The sequence below is a fragment of the Sorex araneus genome, chromosome X (genome assembly GCF_027595985.1).
Source record: "Sorex araneus isolate mSorAra2 chromosome X, mSorAra2.pri, whole genome shotgun sequence".
NCBI classification, from domain to species: domain Eukaryota; kingdom Metazoa; phylum Chordata; class Mammalia; order Eulipotyphla; family Soricidae; genus Sorex; species Sorex araneus.
In genome coordinates this window covers 199,986,626-200,002,230 of record NC_073313.1, presented here as the reverse complement: position 1 = coordinate 200,002,230, position 15,605 = coordinate 199,986,626, and the positions used below count along the sequence as shown (strand labels likewise).

At 39.1% G+C, this 15,605-nt stretch overlaps 1 protein-coding gene across 1 annotated transcript in view; it reads left to right on the top strand.

Annotated features, from left to right (window-relative positions):
• TTC21B (tetratricopeptide repeat domain 21B) overlaps positions 1-15,605 on the top strand; it is an 82,413-nt gene extending 66,808 nt beyond the window's left edge. The window contains exons 26-29 of the mRNA XM_055123008.1: positions 5,286-5,510; positions 7,843-7,963; positions 12,729-12,796; positions 15,097-15,605. Coding sequence (XP_054978983.1) covers positions 5,286-5,510; positions 7,843-7,963; positions 12,729-12,796; positions 15,097-15,174 — 492 coding nt within the window. The 3' untranslated portion in view covers positions 15,175-15,605. The remainder of the gene's footprint in view (positions 1-5,285; positions 5,511-7,842; positions 7,964-12,728; positions 12,797-15,096) is intronic.

The following is a 15,605-nucleotide window of genomic DNA, read 5'->3' as shown; positions in this document are numbered from 1 at the left end:
GGTCCCTTGGGGCGGGGAGGGCTCTCACCTGCCCCGCTCTGGGGCACCTCAGTAAAGACAGCCTGGCACAGGGTCAGGACTTTCTGTGATGCTCTCTTTTGGGAGCTTTAGTTTATAGTCCCTGGATCTTGGCTGTTGATGAGATTACATGGTGCCAGGGTGCCAGGGCAGTTTGTGGGTATGATTGCCAAGCTACTGGAAAACTGGGGACCTGGGGGGAGGAGGCCCAGTCCCAATCCAAATGGGCCTGGATCTCTCAGTCATGGATTCCTACCTACCTCTGCTTTACAGGCCCTATCTTTTTATCTCTTGAGATTTATGGGTCTCTGAAATAAGGCCAATAAATGAGCTTATATAGCTGACCTGGAGGTGGTTTGTTGGTGTATCTCTCACATACCTAACTTTTGGCCGTTTAATTTCTTGGTAAACTTGGCCCCAAGTTGTTGGGGTCTGGCCAAAGGCATGGCAGCAATTTTGGGTATCTGGAAGTCTAAAGGCACCATCAGGCTGCTGATGCGCTCACCCCACAGGTACAGGTTGATCTGCTGGTGGCACCATACCCCCCCCAATTTTATTTTTTTTGCTTTTTTGGTCACACCCAGGGATGCACAGGGGTTACTCCTGGCTTTGCACTCAGGAATTACTCCTGGCAGTGCTTGGGGGGGCCATATGGGATGCGGGGATCAAACCGAGGTTGGCCGCGTGCAAGGCAAATGCCCTACCTGCTGTGCTACCACTCCGGCCCTGAAATTTATATTCTTAACTGCTATTTTTAATCAATTTCTTTAGGAATTTTCCTTCTGTACCCAGGTTTACTTCTGATTCTTGACCATGATCAATGCTGGGCTTTAAAACATTTTTTCACTTTACTCTCCTGTAATAATCCTTCTGAGGTACCCAGACTTGATATCTTACAGTACATCACTACTATCATCATACAAGAATTTCTAAACTAGCTTTCTAGTTTGTATTTTGAAAAGAAGTCTTCTTTATGGAAACATCACATTTTGGGCCAGAAATATTGTTCAAAGGGCAGGACGCGGGTTCAATCTGCAACCCACATCATTTCCCAAACACCTGGAACAATCCCCAGGCATTGCTGGGTGTGGTCAAACTTCCTCACTATGTATGTACGTAAGTACTTTTTGTGTGTGTACACCCCTTGTCAAAACTAACAGGTACCTCAGTGTTTCAGAGACATGCATATTATTTCTGATTTGGAACCTGCTTGCTTTGGTTTGATTTGGTTCAGTTGGGTTTGGTTTATTTTGGTGCTGCAGCCAGTGATTGCTCATGACTTACTCCTGGCACTGTACTCAGTGATCACTGGCGATCTCAGGGGACAATATTTAGTGCCAGGGATCAAAGCTGGGTTGGCTGCATGCAAAATTAGCTTGTACTGTCTCTCCAAACCTGGAACCTATTTTGTGCCAAATAAACTTTATCTTATCTCTATCTATGAGACTTTTAGGTAAAAAATAAGCAGCATGGGGCCAGAGAGAGAATGCAGCATGTAGAGTGCTTGCCTGCCCAACACCAGGCATGCTCGCCCAAGCACCACCAGGAGTAATGCTTAATGAAGAGCTAGGATCATCCGCCAAGGGTAGCTGAAAACCAGCAACAACTAAAATTAAACAGCCTGACTCAGCAGCCTGCCCAAACTTCCTTTCAGGGATTAGGAAAGAATATTTATTTTGTACTTGGATTTTATTGTGGTAATTATCATGTCTTCCCTATCATTAATATATTTTAGTTTCTTGTTTGTTTTTCTTTTTTTTTTTTGCTTATTTTTGTTTTCTGGGTCACACCCAGTGATGCACAGGGGTTACTCCTGGCTCATGCACTCAGGAATCACTCCTGGCGGCGCTCAGGGGACCATATGGGATGCTGGGAATTGAACCCGAGTTAGCCGCATGCAAGGCTAATGCCCTCCCCTCTGTGCTATCGCTCCAGCCCCATTATACTTTAGAGTTTCTATAGGTAAAGCCTACCACTGTAAAATTTTGTGTAAATGAAAAGAATAAAGAAAAGTTAAATGAGAAGATGTGAATGGGCCTATAAAAGTACAAAGTATTTTATTCTAAAAAAAGAAATAATAGTTTTATATCAGAAAATACTATAGGTACTGCTTAAATGTCAGCATGGATAAGTAAAAGATTACAATAAAAATCTCTGGATAGGGGCTGGAGCGATAGCACAGAGGGTAGGGCATTTGCCCTGCACGCGGCCCACCCGGGTTTGATTCCCAGAATCCCATATGGTCCCCTGAGCACCGCCAGGAGTGATTCCTGAGTGCAGAGCCAGGATTAACCCCTGTGCACTGCCAGGTGTGACCCTAAATGAAAAAAAAAAAAATCTCTGGATAAAAAAACTGACCAGACATAGACTAATCAATATAAATGAGACATTAATTCATTTGAAAGTATATAAAATTCCTCAGCAAACTAGGAGCAAGCATACCTTTTTTAATCTAGTAGAGGGCAACCAATGTCATAGTCAGCATCACATGTTGGGAAGCTTGTGTTGTTCTTTCAATAAACTCTTAACACTTCCTACAAAACTGTTTTTAAGGCTATGAATCCCTAAGCTGTTGCCTATCCCTGAATTTCTGTATCTTTCCTTCAAATTTTAAAACTCTGCTCTGTCCTGTTCCTGCCGAAGCACATCTTGGGACAGCCTCTTGTTTGTAGACCTGGATCATTGATCCCAATTAATCAGATGAGTGACTCCTTTCTTTTCTTCTTTCCATCCTTTTGCTTCTTTCCTTTTCAGCCTTTTCCCCTTCTCTCCCTTTTTTTTTCTTTGCTGCTTTGTGGTGCAGGGGATCAAACCCAAGGCCTCAGATAGGTGAGGCATGCATTGTACTACTATATTACATCCCTGGCCTAAATGCTTTTTTAATTTTAGTTGGCTTCATTTGAGTCTTTTCTGGATATATTATTTATGGCCTGCAATGTATTTTTTCTCAAGTATTATTTATTTACGTATTTTGGCAAACCACTCCTTATAGTGCTTTGGGGCCCAGGGCAATGTCCTGGAGCCCAGTATTCTATACTCTGTGATATTCAAGGCATGATGTGATGTCAGGGATAGAACCTAGGTCCTCTCAGATTCCAGGCATGTGTTCTGCCACTTGAGCCACATCCCTGAAACAATTTCCACTTTATACCTATTTTTTGTTTGTTTGATAGATTTGGTTTATGGTTTGGGGGCCATGCCTAGCGGTTCTCAGGAATTATTCCTGGCAGAGTTTGGAGAACCTGTTAAGGTGCCGGGGATAGAACCCAGGTCAGACACATGCATAAGAAACACACTGCCCACAGTCCTATTAATTCCTCCACCCTGTATATTAATTCTTAATAGTTTATTGGTTTCACAGAATATTTTTTTTTCTTAGAACTTTGTCTTAAAGTATATAATGTCTTAGGAGTAGGGATGTGACTCAGCAGTAGAGTACCAATATTGCATGTGTGAGGTCTTGGCTTCAAACACTCGCACCACAGAAGGAAAGAAGACCACTTCTCTTTTTATTTATTTATTCATTTTTTTTGGTTTGAGGACCAATCAAGAGGTGGTCAGGGCTGACTCCTGCCTCTGCGCTCAGGAATCACTCTTGATTGTGCTTTAAGAAACCATATGGGATGCCAGGCATCAAATCTGGGTCTGCGACACATGCACCAAGCACTCTTAACTACTGTACTATCTCTCCGGCCCCTAAGAAGACCATTTTAATAGACACTATCGGGAAGCTGTGGCCTCCAAATCTCAAACACTATTTTAAGGGAATGAAGTTAAAAAATTCTAAATGATTAGTTAATTTCATGCCTTATTTTATCATTTTATCAAACTTCATCAGTAAAGAAGCTTTTAACTACATTGAGAAGGGAGGAGAAAAGAGATGGTGAAGTCAGTATGGATAAGAAATATTTACAGAGGGGCTGGAGCCATAGCACAGCGGGGAGGGTGTTTTCCTTACATGCGGCCGACCTGGGTTCGATTCCCAGCATCCCATATGGTCCCCTGAGCGCCGCCAGGGGTGATTCCTGAGTGCAGAGCCAGGAGTGACCCCTGTGCATTGCCAGGTGTGACCCAAAAAGTAAAAAAAAAAAAAAAAAAAAGAAATATTTACAGATAAACCATTGCTTGGTATTCATATGCAGACAAAAGAACTAGTGAGCCAAAATACTAAATCTGGAACACACAGAAAAATGTTCTATCAGTATTAAATTAAAAGAGTTTTTGGTTTTTTGTTTCTACATAAAACTAAAACTAATCTTTTAAGTTTTATATAGGAACAGAAAACAGATCCATTCAGTTTATTTAAATTGAGTTTTTCTTATTGAAATTGATTATAGTACCTGAATTATATGTGTGGGTGTGTGTTTGTGCGTGCGCATGTGTGTGTGTTAACTGAATTTATAATACCGTGTGTGTTTACGGTTATAGTTTCATATGTCTTCAAATGTATGTCACCAACATGCACACCAGCAAAGCACCACTGCCTACCACCAAACTCCGTAAGCCCTTCCATATTTGCATGCCCCCAGGTCACTTGAGTTCTGTGGTAGGAATCCAAGGGTTTGTGATTGATTGGCTTTTTCTGTCCCCTCACTTTATTTATGTCTGATATATGAGTAAAATTATCTAGTGTTTGTCTTTTTCTGACTTACACCACTCACCATCACTCTCGTCAATTCCATCCATATTTTCAAACATAGGCAAGATTCCGTCCTTTCTTTCAGCTAAGTAGCATTCCATCACATGCCTTACTACATTTTCTTTATCCAAATGTCTGTTGTGCATTTGGATTATTTCCATGTCTTAGCTATTGTAAACAGCGCTGCAGTAAAGACAGGTACACATATATCTTAAGGGGATGGTGTTATTATATCCTTCAGTCAACCATATAGGAGTAGAATTGCTAGATCATGTGGTAAATGTATTTTGAATACTTGAGAAGCCTCCGCACTGTTTTCCATAAAAACAGATGCAGTTGGCATGCCCATGAACTATGAATGTGGATTCCTTTTTCTCCCCATCCTCACCAGCAGTTGTGTCCAATTTTTCTGAATAGGCCATTCTCGAAAGTGTAGGTTGGAGTAGCATTGTTGTACCAATTTGCATTTCTTGGTGGTCCTGTTGGCCATTTATCTTTTCTGGAGGATCCAGGGATAGAATCCACGGGCCAATTCTTACATTATGTATCACTTGCTACTTCTCATGAATTTTTCTTTTAAACAAGCTGTGTTTGTGTATCTGGGGCTTGAAAGTGTTTTTTCTTGCAGAAGGATCATATTCCAGCACTCTTGGGAATGGCAACAGCTTATATGATCTTGAAACAGACTCCCAGAGCCAGAAATCAGCTGAAGCGCATTGCAAAAATGAACTGGAATCCTGTTGATGCTGAGGACTTTGAGAAGAGTTGGCTTCTCCTTGCTGACATTTACATACAATCAGCGAAATATGACATGGCAGAAGAGCTCCTAAAACGGTGCCTGCGTCATAATAAGGTAGGTGGTTGAAAAATAAAAACTTTTTTATAAGGTTTCCATAAAAGGTTAGAGTCACTCCATTTCTAAGAATTCCTTTACTTTTTTTTTTCTGGAAAAATAAAATATTTATTCTTACCACAGTTATCGAATGAATATGAATAAGAAGAAAAAAATTGTCAGCTGCACTTGGAAATAAATAAAAATAGAAATATGCACAGTTTCAGGTTTCATCTGTGGTGTGCCCTGCTGATAGGAAATGATTTAGGAATGTAAAGCATCTGCCTGTGATTATTCATCTCATCCCACAACTAATGAAAATTGCAGAAGAACATTAACTGTAGGTGTCTGTAGTTCATAGTGAAAAATATATTTATTGTAGGTGCATGCTGTCTCCACATTATTTTCCATGCATACTGTATCTTGTCTGACACAAGGGAAAACTTCTTTGGAATTTGATTTATTTAGTCTTTTATACCATTTGTTATAAAATTTAAAATCTTAAAATTAGTCAAATTTAAGGACTTGGGGAGGCCAGAGTGATAGTACAGTAGGTAGGGCACTTGTCTTACACCCTGCCAAATCAGGTTCCATCCCAACACCTTATATGGTCACCTGACAATTTATAGATTATTCTGATAAATGCCATCTGCTTTTAAAAGAAACAAAAATAGTCATTAATAGGTTTTGAAAAGTTAGAACTAACAAATAGCTAACGCTTGTGTACCTAATCTAGGATTGAGCATGCTACATGGTGATTGAGATTTCCATGCAGACAAAATTTCAGTTTGCTAAAACTCTGGCAGCAGTACATTGCATGCTTGAATGTGACTGTTTTGGCAGCATAAACCTTGACAGTAAGGTGTATCAGTATTAGAAACCTGAGATTTAGAAACTAAAACTTAGAACCCTTGAATTATGTAATTGAGAAATATGGATCATCTAGGTCTGAGGCAGGAGAAGGAAAAGGTGACACTTTACCATCTTGCTATCCCAGGTGATAAGGAAACAATCAAAAGTGATGTAAGTCATGCTAAAGATTCAAGAGCCAATTTTGAGGGTACTGCCACTAGCCCCTCTGGGGCACTTAAGAATTAGTAAAAAATAATTGCAGCAGATTTATGTATATCAAATAGATTGAAAAAGGATTGGGGGGTGGGCGAAAACCTGATTGGTCATCAGAGAAATATACTAATGAACTAAGTATTATTTCTAAGGCTCGTAATAAAGATTTATAATGTAAAGCTAGTAACAAATCAAGCAAAGGGCAAGAATCAACTTCAAGCATTTGTCTTTGCTTCTGTATGAATTAAACTACTGGGAAAGAGAAGAGGAGACATTTCTCATTATGGGTGTTTTTCAGTGAATGCATGAAGAAAGATGACAGAATCAGTAAGTAATAAATGGGAACAACATCATAAAAGAGAGAGAGAGGGGGAGAATTGGACATTATGTGCCTCCTGATAGAAGTCCACGCCATCTGTTGCAGGGCCCTAAGATTATAGTCGTCATAACAGTTGACTGGTGCTGCTATAGCATATAACATAGATGGGGTACTTTATAAATCACAGAAATTTATTTCTTACAGTTCTATAAGCCTTAGATCAGGATGCCAGAATGCCTGAATTTGTGGTGAGGACCCTCATTCAGGTTACATGCTGCCTACTTTTAAGTTGTATCCTCACATGGTGGAGAGGATGAGACACCTTTCAGGGGGCCCCTGTGAAATATCAGTCAAATTAAGTATCTAACTTCCTCTTAAAGGCCCTGCTTCTTAAAACTTTCACACTAAGATTTCAGCATATCAGTTTCAAGGAAACACAAACATTCAGTGCATTAGAGTAATCAAGATAAATAATAATTGAATGTAATATAATTTTTAATAACCCTGAGATAAACAATTACAATGTTGCCCATGATTGGGTTTTAGTCATACAGTGTTCCAACACCCATCCCTTAACCAGTGTACATTTCATACCATCAGTGTCCCAAATTTCCCTAATTTCACCCTATCACCATCCCCAGTTTGCTTCTATGGCAGACTCTCTCTCTCTCTCTCTTTCTCACTCACTCTCTCCCCCTCCCTCCCTCTCTCCCTCCCTCCCTCCTTTTGGTCATTATAGTTTGCAATATAAGTACTATCATGTTAACATGTATATCTGTTTGCCTACTTTTAGCACTCAAGTCTTGTCCAGAGTCATGTTATGTAATTTTTAAAATAATAATGTCACATAAATCAGATCTGAGTGTTTAGCTAAGTTATATTCAAACTTAAGCAAAGGGAAAATTTAGACCCTTGTATAGACTTAGTATATAGGTTATTCTGACTTATCGATGGTTCATTTTTCCTAAGTCATGTTGCAAAGCTTACGAATATATGGGATACATAATGGAAAAAGAACAAGCGTATACAGATGCTGCACTAAACTATGAGTTGGCCTGGAAGCATGGCAATCAGACCAGTCCTGCTGTTGGTGAGTTTAATAGTTGGGACACTGGTTTTCATGAGAAGCTTGTGAAAACTTCTTTTAACTAAACTTGCTTTTCTTTATAAGACTTATACATTAAGTTTTCTTTTGAAAGCTTCCTTTGAAAGATAAATTTTATATTCGTACTGGATTATTGAGTACTAGTAAATATTAGATATAATTTTCTGAAACTCAAGTCTTCGGTTACTTTAGAGGATATCTAATCTAATTCTGCCTTTTCTTTTTCTTTACCCTTACCTATTTCCAAACTGGCTCCTTTGTCAAGTAAATTAGGAAAGCATTGCTTTGAATCAAGCTCTACAGGTTTCTTTGCTCTAGAACCTTTCACCTCCTTTAAAAACTAACATACTTCAATGGCTAATAGAGGGGGCATATTTCTCCTCATCTGTTGACCATTGAACCGCTTTTTTTTCCTCCTGAGCATCTAGAACTACTATTTTGTTCCAGGCAGTGGTAGATGGTCCAGTTGAGAAGTGCTATCTCCAGCATATAAACAGCATCCAGATTTGTACTGAGCAGCTAGCCTCACTCTGCACACAATGAAGAAACTCTTGCCCATAATTTTCCTTTTCTGTAAATGATTCATTGAAATCCCCAGGACTATTTTCTGGAGCAACCTACCTTTTCCTCTTACACATAATGGCCTTTTATTTGTGAACTTCTGTCATGTTTATCATCAGACTTCTCTTCAAACCATTCTCAGTAACTAATCCGTTCCTCACTAAGCCAAAAGAGCTTTCTCTATTTTTATTGCTGTCTCCTGTAAACTAATACAGAATTTCCCAAGCTTTACTTTGGAAATACTTGTGAAAATAGTTTGTTTTTTGAGAGAGAAAAAGAGGGAGACAAGTATGAGACTAGATGGTATGACCAGATAACTTTGATCAACGTTATTTTATTGATTTCTGTCACTCCTGACCTATTGCACCAGACATGGACAGTTATTAAGCATGCCTTGAGAGCTAGTAATATATGAATCTATATTTGTTCATGTGGTAATTACTCCATAAGATGCTGTCGCTGTCACAGATTTAATTTGTCTTCAGTGGATCATCTTTATGCTAATTGCTCTGTTTGGACTTCCTGACTGTATTTTTTGGAAGTGGGTTATTATTTTACTAAACTTTGGGAGAACATAGAAACTAACATTTATTAATAGTGTTTTTCCTTCTGAAGTATTATGCATCTTACAAAATAAGTCTTTATAAACTGAGAATTTTAAAAAATCTTTACTATCTACATATGTACATTGGGACTGGAGGTATATATATATATGTATATGTATATACACATATATATATATATATATGTTGGCACTGGAGGAATAGTACAGTGGCTAGGGCATTTGCCTTGCATGTGGCCGACCTGTGTTTGATCCCTGACCCCCCAGCACCCCGTCAGTAGTAATTCCGTAGTGCAGTGCCAGGAATAATCCCTGAGCATCACTAGGTGTGGCCCCCAAATGGAAGAAAGGGGAAAAGCAGAAAGGGAGGAAGGGAGGAGAAGGGAGGGAGGAAAGAGGGAAGGAGGGAGGAAGGAGGGAGGGAGGGAAGGAGGAAGGAAGGAAGGAAGGAAGGAAGGAAGGAAGGAAGGAAGGAAGGAAGGAAGGAAGGAAGGAAGGAAGGGAGGGAGGGAGGGAGGGAGGGAGGGAGGGAGGGAGGGAGGAAGGAAGGAAGGAAGGAAGGAGGGAGGGAGGGAGGGAGGGAGGGAGGGAGGGAGGGAGGGAGAGAGGGAAGGGGGGGAGGGAGGGAGGGAGGAAGGAAGGAAGGAAGGAAGGAAGGAAGGAAGGAAGGAAGGAAGGAAGGAAGGAAGGAAGGAAGGAAGGAAGGAAGGAAGGAAGGAAGGAAGGAAGGAAGGAAGGAAGGAAGGAAGGAAGGATGGATTTGTAAAATAAGATTCTGACACTGCTGAAGTTACTTGAAGTCTTTTGTTCTTTGGGAAGTTTCTAAACATTTAGATCTCCCAATTCACTCATTTTTTGTTGGGTCTTTTTTTGTATTTTGTAGGTATTTTTACCTGTTCCTCTAACTTCTCCATAGTGCACACTTCTCTGAGCCTCATTTAATTTTGAGCTCCTACCTTAACACACCCCCATCCTGCCTGACTAGATTATCAATGCATTTCTGTTTCCCCTTGTCAGGTGATCCTTGAAGTTATGGTCATGCTCTTTCCATGGGAATCAGACCTTGGTAATGTTACCAGAGTTCAATGGAACTCTGATCCCATGAGAGAAGAAAACATTCATTTCCCTCTTTCATACCAGTTCTCAGATTACTTGACAGTTGCTAGACAATTGTTCCTTGTCTCATTCCTTTCTCTTTCTCATTTCCCCATGGTTACACAGAGTTGGATTCACTTGAGCTTGACAGTAATAATGCATTTCTAGCACAGGACACATGTTGCATATTTCTAGCCCTTTGTTTCCTCTCTCACATTTTTCTTAATAAGATAAGCCATCAAGGTTTCTTACACTAAAATTTTGTGTCTAAAGACACAAAACGAAAGTTCAGTTTTACATGGGGGGAGGGTAGGAAGGTATATATGGAGAGTGGCTATTTGACTGGTGCTCTAAAATTTAGGAAGGCATTTGACCAATCATTTGATCTTAAAAATTCACTAAGTGTACAAGAGGAATTGTCCCCATTTATTAGAAAAGGAAACTTGAAGTTGGCAGTTGAAAATGACTTGTATCTAAAGTTTCAAAGTTAGTCAGGAAAGCCAAAACTTAAAATGTCAATCAGACTTTTTATCTAAGAGGTCCTATGTTTGACAAGATATCTTAAATTCATTCTTTTTTAAAATGAATGAAAAAAATTATTCTTTTTAAATTTCACAAACTCTTTTTTGGTATACATAATATATTTAAGTAATAATTAAAGTTTAGAATTACTTAATAATAGTACAAGCTTACTTTTCTGCAACTAACTGTTCTCATCCTTGACCGTTCTGTATAAGCATACATGATACATGTGTGTACATACAGTGTATCCGATATTGTAAATTTTAGACGATTCCTGTTAATTTTTACTACCATATCATTGATTGTATTAGCTAATACTTCCTCATAGGTATTTATTGGAAATCTAAGAAATTCATTTTACTTCTTTGATTGGATCCCCATGGTAGCATTCAAATCTTGCTATTTAATGGTTTCATAGAAATATGTAAAAAAAGATTTAAATAGAAATATTTCACTGTCACTGTCATCCCGTTCCTCATCTCTCATGGAGAGACTTATTGTTATTGTTTTTGGCATATCCAATACGCACTGGTAGCTTGCCAGGCTCTGCCAAGCGGACTCTATACTCTCGGTAGCTTGCCAGGCTCTCCGAGAGGGACAGAGGAATCGAACTCGGGTCAGCCACATGAAAGGCAAACGCCCAACCGCTGTGCTATCGCTCCAGCCCAGAAATATTTACTAGATAGAATATATTTACATCATATCCTATCATATATTTAGCTGTTTAATCTTCTCATTATTAATATATATTTATATTGAGTACTAGCACAGCAGTTGGGCGTTCGCCTTCCACGCGGCCAACCTGAGTTCGATTCCTCCGTCCCTCTCTGAAAGGCCTGCAAGATACCGAGAACCGAGAGTATGGAGCCCGCGCGGCAGAGCCTGACAAGCTACCCGTGCGTATTGGATATTGGATATGCCAAAAAACAGTAACAATAAGTCTCTCAATGAGAGACATTACTGGTGCCCACTCGAACAAATCGATGAGCAACGAGGTGACGGTGACGTGAAACTTCTCTATTCTCAGTCTACTTTCCAGTTTTCTCACACAGGATATTTATAGAATTTCTTCTAATTTTTTCATCTCTGAAGCATGGCATTTTAATATCAGTAGTTATAGTGGATGTTAACAACCAATCATTTATGTGAACTGTTTGGTGGGTGTTCCACCCTTCTGTGGGCCCCTCTGCCATCTGCATGCCCTCTTACCGTGAGCTGTGGGCCCACATGGCTCCTCTGTCAGCTTCTTCCTCTCACACATTTTCTTCTTCCCAACAGTGGTTTTGCTCCTGCCTGTCCAGCTCATCTGCGTCTGTGCCTCATCCTTCAGGCTCTGCATTCATCCCCTCCTCAAGCAGGGTTTTTACCAGAGCTTGCTTAACTTTGTCCTTTCTTTCATATTATGTATCTCAGTTTCTAAGCTATTCACAGTTGCTCAAATAATGTGTTTTCTAATGGAAAGTACCCCTCATGATACTAGGGACCAGTTTGCCTGACATGGTAATTCTAAGTAGACCTGTCCTAAAAAAATATAAATGAATACTACCCTGACATGGATCTGGATCATAATCTGAAATAAATGAGACTTCTCAAGTAAGTCAGCCGCAGGCACATTTTTGGGTTGGGGTTGCAGTCTTCTAGCCCAGCACTTCTCAGCCTTTCTTGACTCTGACTCTCCTCAGACCACCTGCTCTCATGTACGGCCCCTCACTTATAGCTTTCACCTGTGGCCCCCTGGGACTATCTTGAGGCTGCACACTGAGGATCCTGTGTTCCCAGTTGAAAAATGCTACTCCAACTCAGCAGTTTGTCACTCACATTCCACTCACTAACCTGCGTCACTCCGGCATCTGTCCCCTCCTCACCTCTCTGTCATAGAGCAGTCTTCACCTTCAGTCTCAAAGTTTCTAGTGAGCAAGCAGAAAAAGGGAAGGCAAAGACGAGTTTGCAGGGTGACTAAAGGGTGCTCTGAGAATAATGTTATATCATTGTGGTGTTTTGTCTTAACAGGATACAAACTGGCATTCAATTACTTAAAAGCGAAAAGATATGTGGAAGCAATTGACATTTGTCATCAGGTAACAAACATTCAAATTTGGGTTTCTTCCATTATTTTAAGTCTGTAGTTTCCTACTTTTAGTTAATCTCCAGATGTATATTTATAAAGGTAGGAGATGGATTGCTTTGGTTAAATAACTTACCAGAGGCATCCTAGAGAGATCATCAGTTTTCAAAATTTAGGAAGCAATTAAATAAAACATTTTAAAATTAGGACAGGACAGGAAAAGGTACCATTGAAGACAAAGTTGAAAGAAAGATGCTAAAACTCAGTATTTAAGACAAAACTCAATCTTAAATCATGGGGCTGGAAAGATGGTATGGGACTGAAACCACTTGCCTTGCATGCTGCCAACCCCAGTTCAGCCCCTGGCACCACATGGTCCCTAGTGTCTCTGGTACCAGCACTGCAGGACCTGAGCAGCTACTTACCTGGCTGCAAGAGAATTGCCTGGAGTTTGCTAAGAAGGCTCTCAAAACAAAACAAAACAAACAAGAACCAAAGCTTCAGTCTGTAAGTCAGGAGAAATTTGAGGACTACCAGAGATTCTCCAAGTTGCATCTCATAAGAGAAATCCTCGGGCTACAGCAAAAGTATAGCAGGCAGGGCATTTGCATTGTATGCTGCCTACTTGGATTCAACCTCCAACACCCCACCTGGTCCCCTGAGCCCTCCAAGAGTGATCCCTGAGCATAGAACCAGGAGTAAGCCCTGAGCACTTCAGGTGTGACCCAAAAACAAAAAACAAATTTTAAATAAAAATTCTTATTAATATATCTTAAATCTAGATAATTTTAGAAAAAGTTGGATTTATAAATTAGATATTAAAAGTTTCATAATTTAGAAATCAGTTCTGTTTCTCTAATTTGTTCTCAAGTTTATGACCCCTGACTAAAAACTTCCAGTTAATTGCCTTGTTAGAATTTGTAATTTCTCTATATGCACATTATCCCATCAGTATTTCTTGATTGCTCTTATATTAACTATTAGGAACTCCAGGAAAAACTCTTTAGGAAAGAATTAAGTATTGTCCATTATCCTAGATGTGTCAACCTAGATAACTGTTGATTTCTGGGCTATGAGTAGTATCTCACATTAAGATTGATGTTCATCAGTATGTGATTATGCAGTATAACCATGGAAAGAGGAATAAAAAAATTAAGAAAAACAAACACAGGAAGATCTCACTTGTCCGCAGAATATATCATACTGAATGAGAAAGTGTAGTAAAAGAGAGATGCTTAGATCATCTTTGACCCCAGAGGAGACAGACAGAGAAGGGAAGTAATCAAGGTAGGAGGGAAGAGGAGAACTAGAAGTAGTGAGTGAACAAGCATCAGGGCTTCAGTTATACCAGTGACGAGTGCGGGATATAGCTATATATTCAGAAATCCAGATTCAACAGAACTGAAAACATGAGATCTAAGCAGCAGCCACTGGAACTTTGTACCTGTCTGTCAAGTTGAAAGGCAGGGGTGGAGAGGGAATCTGGAAACACTGACTTAGCATGGAGAGGGAAGTATCATGGCTCTTTAATTTGAAACAAAACCAAACTAATTTCTTTCTCTCCCTGGCCTCAGTAGACCTGGAAATGTACATATTTTTAAATATTCCAAGTAAATCTGATGTATGTTCTTGGTTAAAAAGAATACCATGGGTCCGAGAGAATGCTTAAAGGCTGGAGCACATGTGGTAGAAGGCCTGAGTTCCATCCCAGACACCACACGATTCCTTGAACATAGCCAGTGTGTCCCAGAAACAAAAAGATAATGGTGTGTCTTAAATGCCATGCTTAAATAACTAAATCTTAAAATATTTTAATTATAGTTAATTGCTTCTTATCACCTTATGTAGGAAGTAATTTTATTTTATTTTTTTACTTTTACATGTGATATTTTCATTCTGCTGTTCTTACCTAATTGGAGTTTTCTATATTTGAGGATTGTAGAAAAGCCATTATTTCACCTCTTTCACCTTGAACATATATAAATACTGATTATGTAGCATAAAAAGAAAGAAAGTGAGAGAAGTCTATATCCAACAAAATAAACCTTTAAATTCTCATGATAGAACTTAGGTTACCAAATGTGGGAGAGGAGCTGAAAGGGTGCATGGCCTATGGTTGGGGAATATTGGCACTTTGCTTATAGGTGTGGTGGGTAATGTTGTACCCTAAGATGCAAACATTTATACTCTTGTAAATCAATGTTAGTATATGGAAAAATAAATAGAATAAATAGAGCAAATTCTTGTGCTTTTTGGTTTGATTTAGGTTTCTTTCTCTGTTTTTGATTGTTTTCTGGTATTGCTGTTATGCAGGTTCTTGAAGCCCATCCAACATATCCCAAAATCAGAAAGGATATACTTGATAAAGCCCGCACATCTTTAAGACCTTGAAAATTATTCTTTTGGTTAAGGGAGCAATGAATGGAATCATGCATCAAAATACATTTTAGCTAATTTTCAGTATTAAAAAAGCATGCTTTTCTTTCTCCAGCAGAGGTTGCTGTTGTATATAAAGAGAAACACTATGGCAATTACATGTTTCCTATAGAGAAGGTGAATGAAAACTGTTTTTTTTTCTTTCTTTTTTTTTGACTCGATTAGATACAAATTTGGTGCCTCTGTATAATGGCTGTAATCCATTTATATAAAAAAATGTGTTAATATTTGGGTATTTGTGTAGACTTTATCTTTCTGAGGGAAATTGTGTATTTACAGTTATTCTCTATCAGAACATTTTGTATTGTTTCTTAGGATTTGAGTAAATTTTCTTGACAATGATTTGTGTAAAATATATGTATTTTAATAAAGATTTTATTCATCTA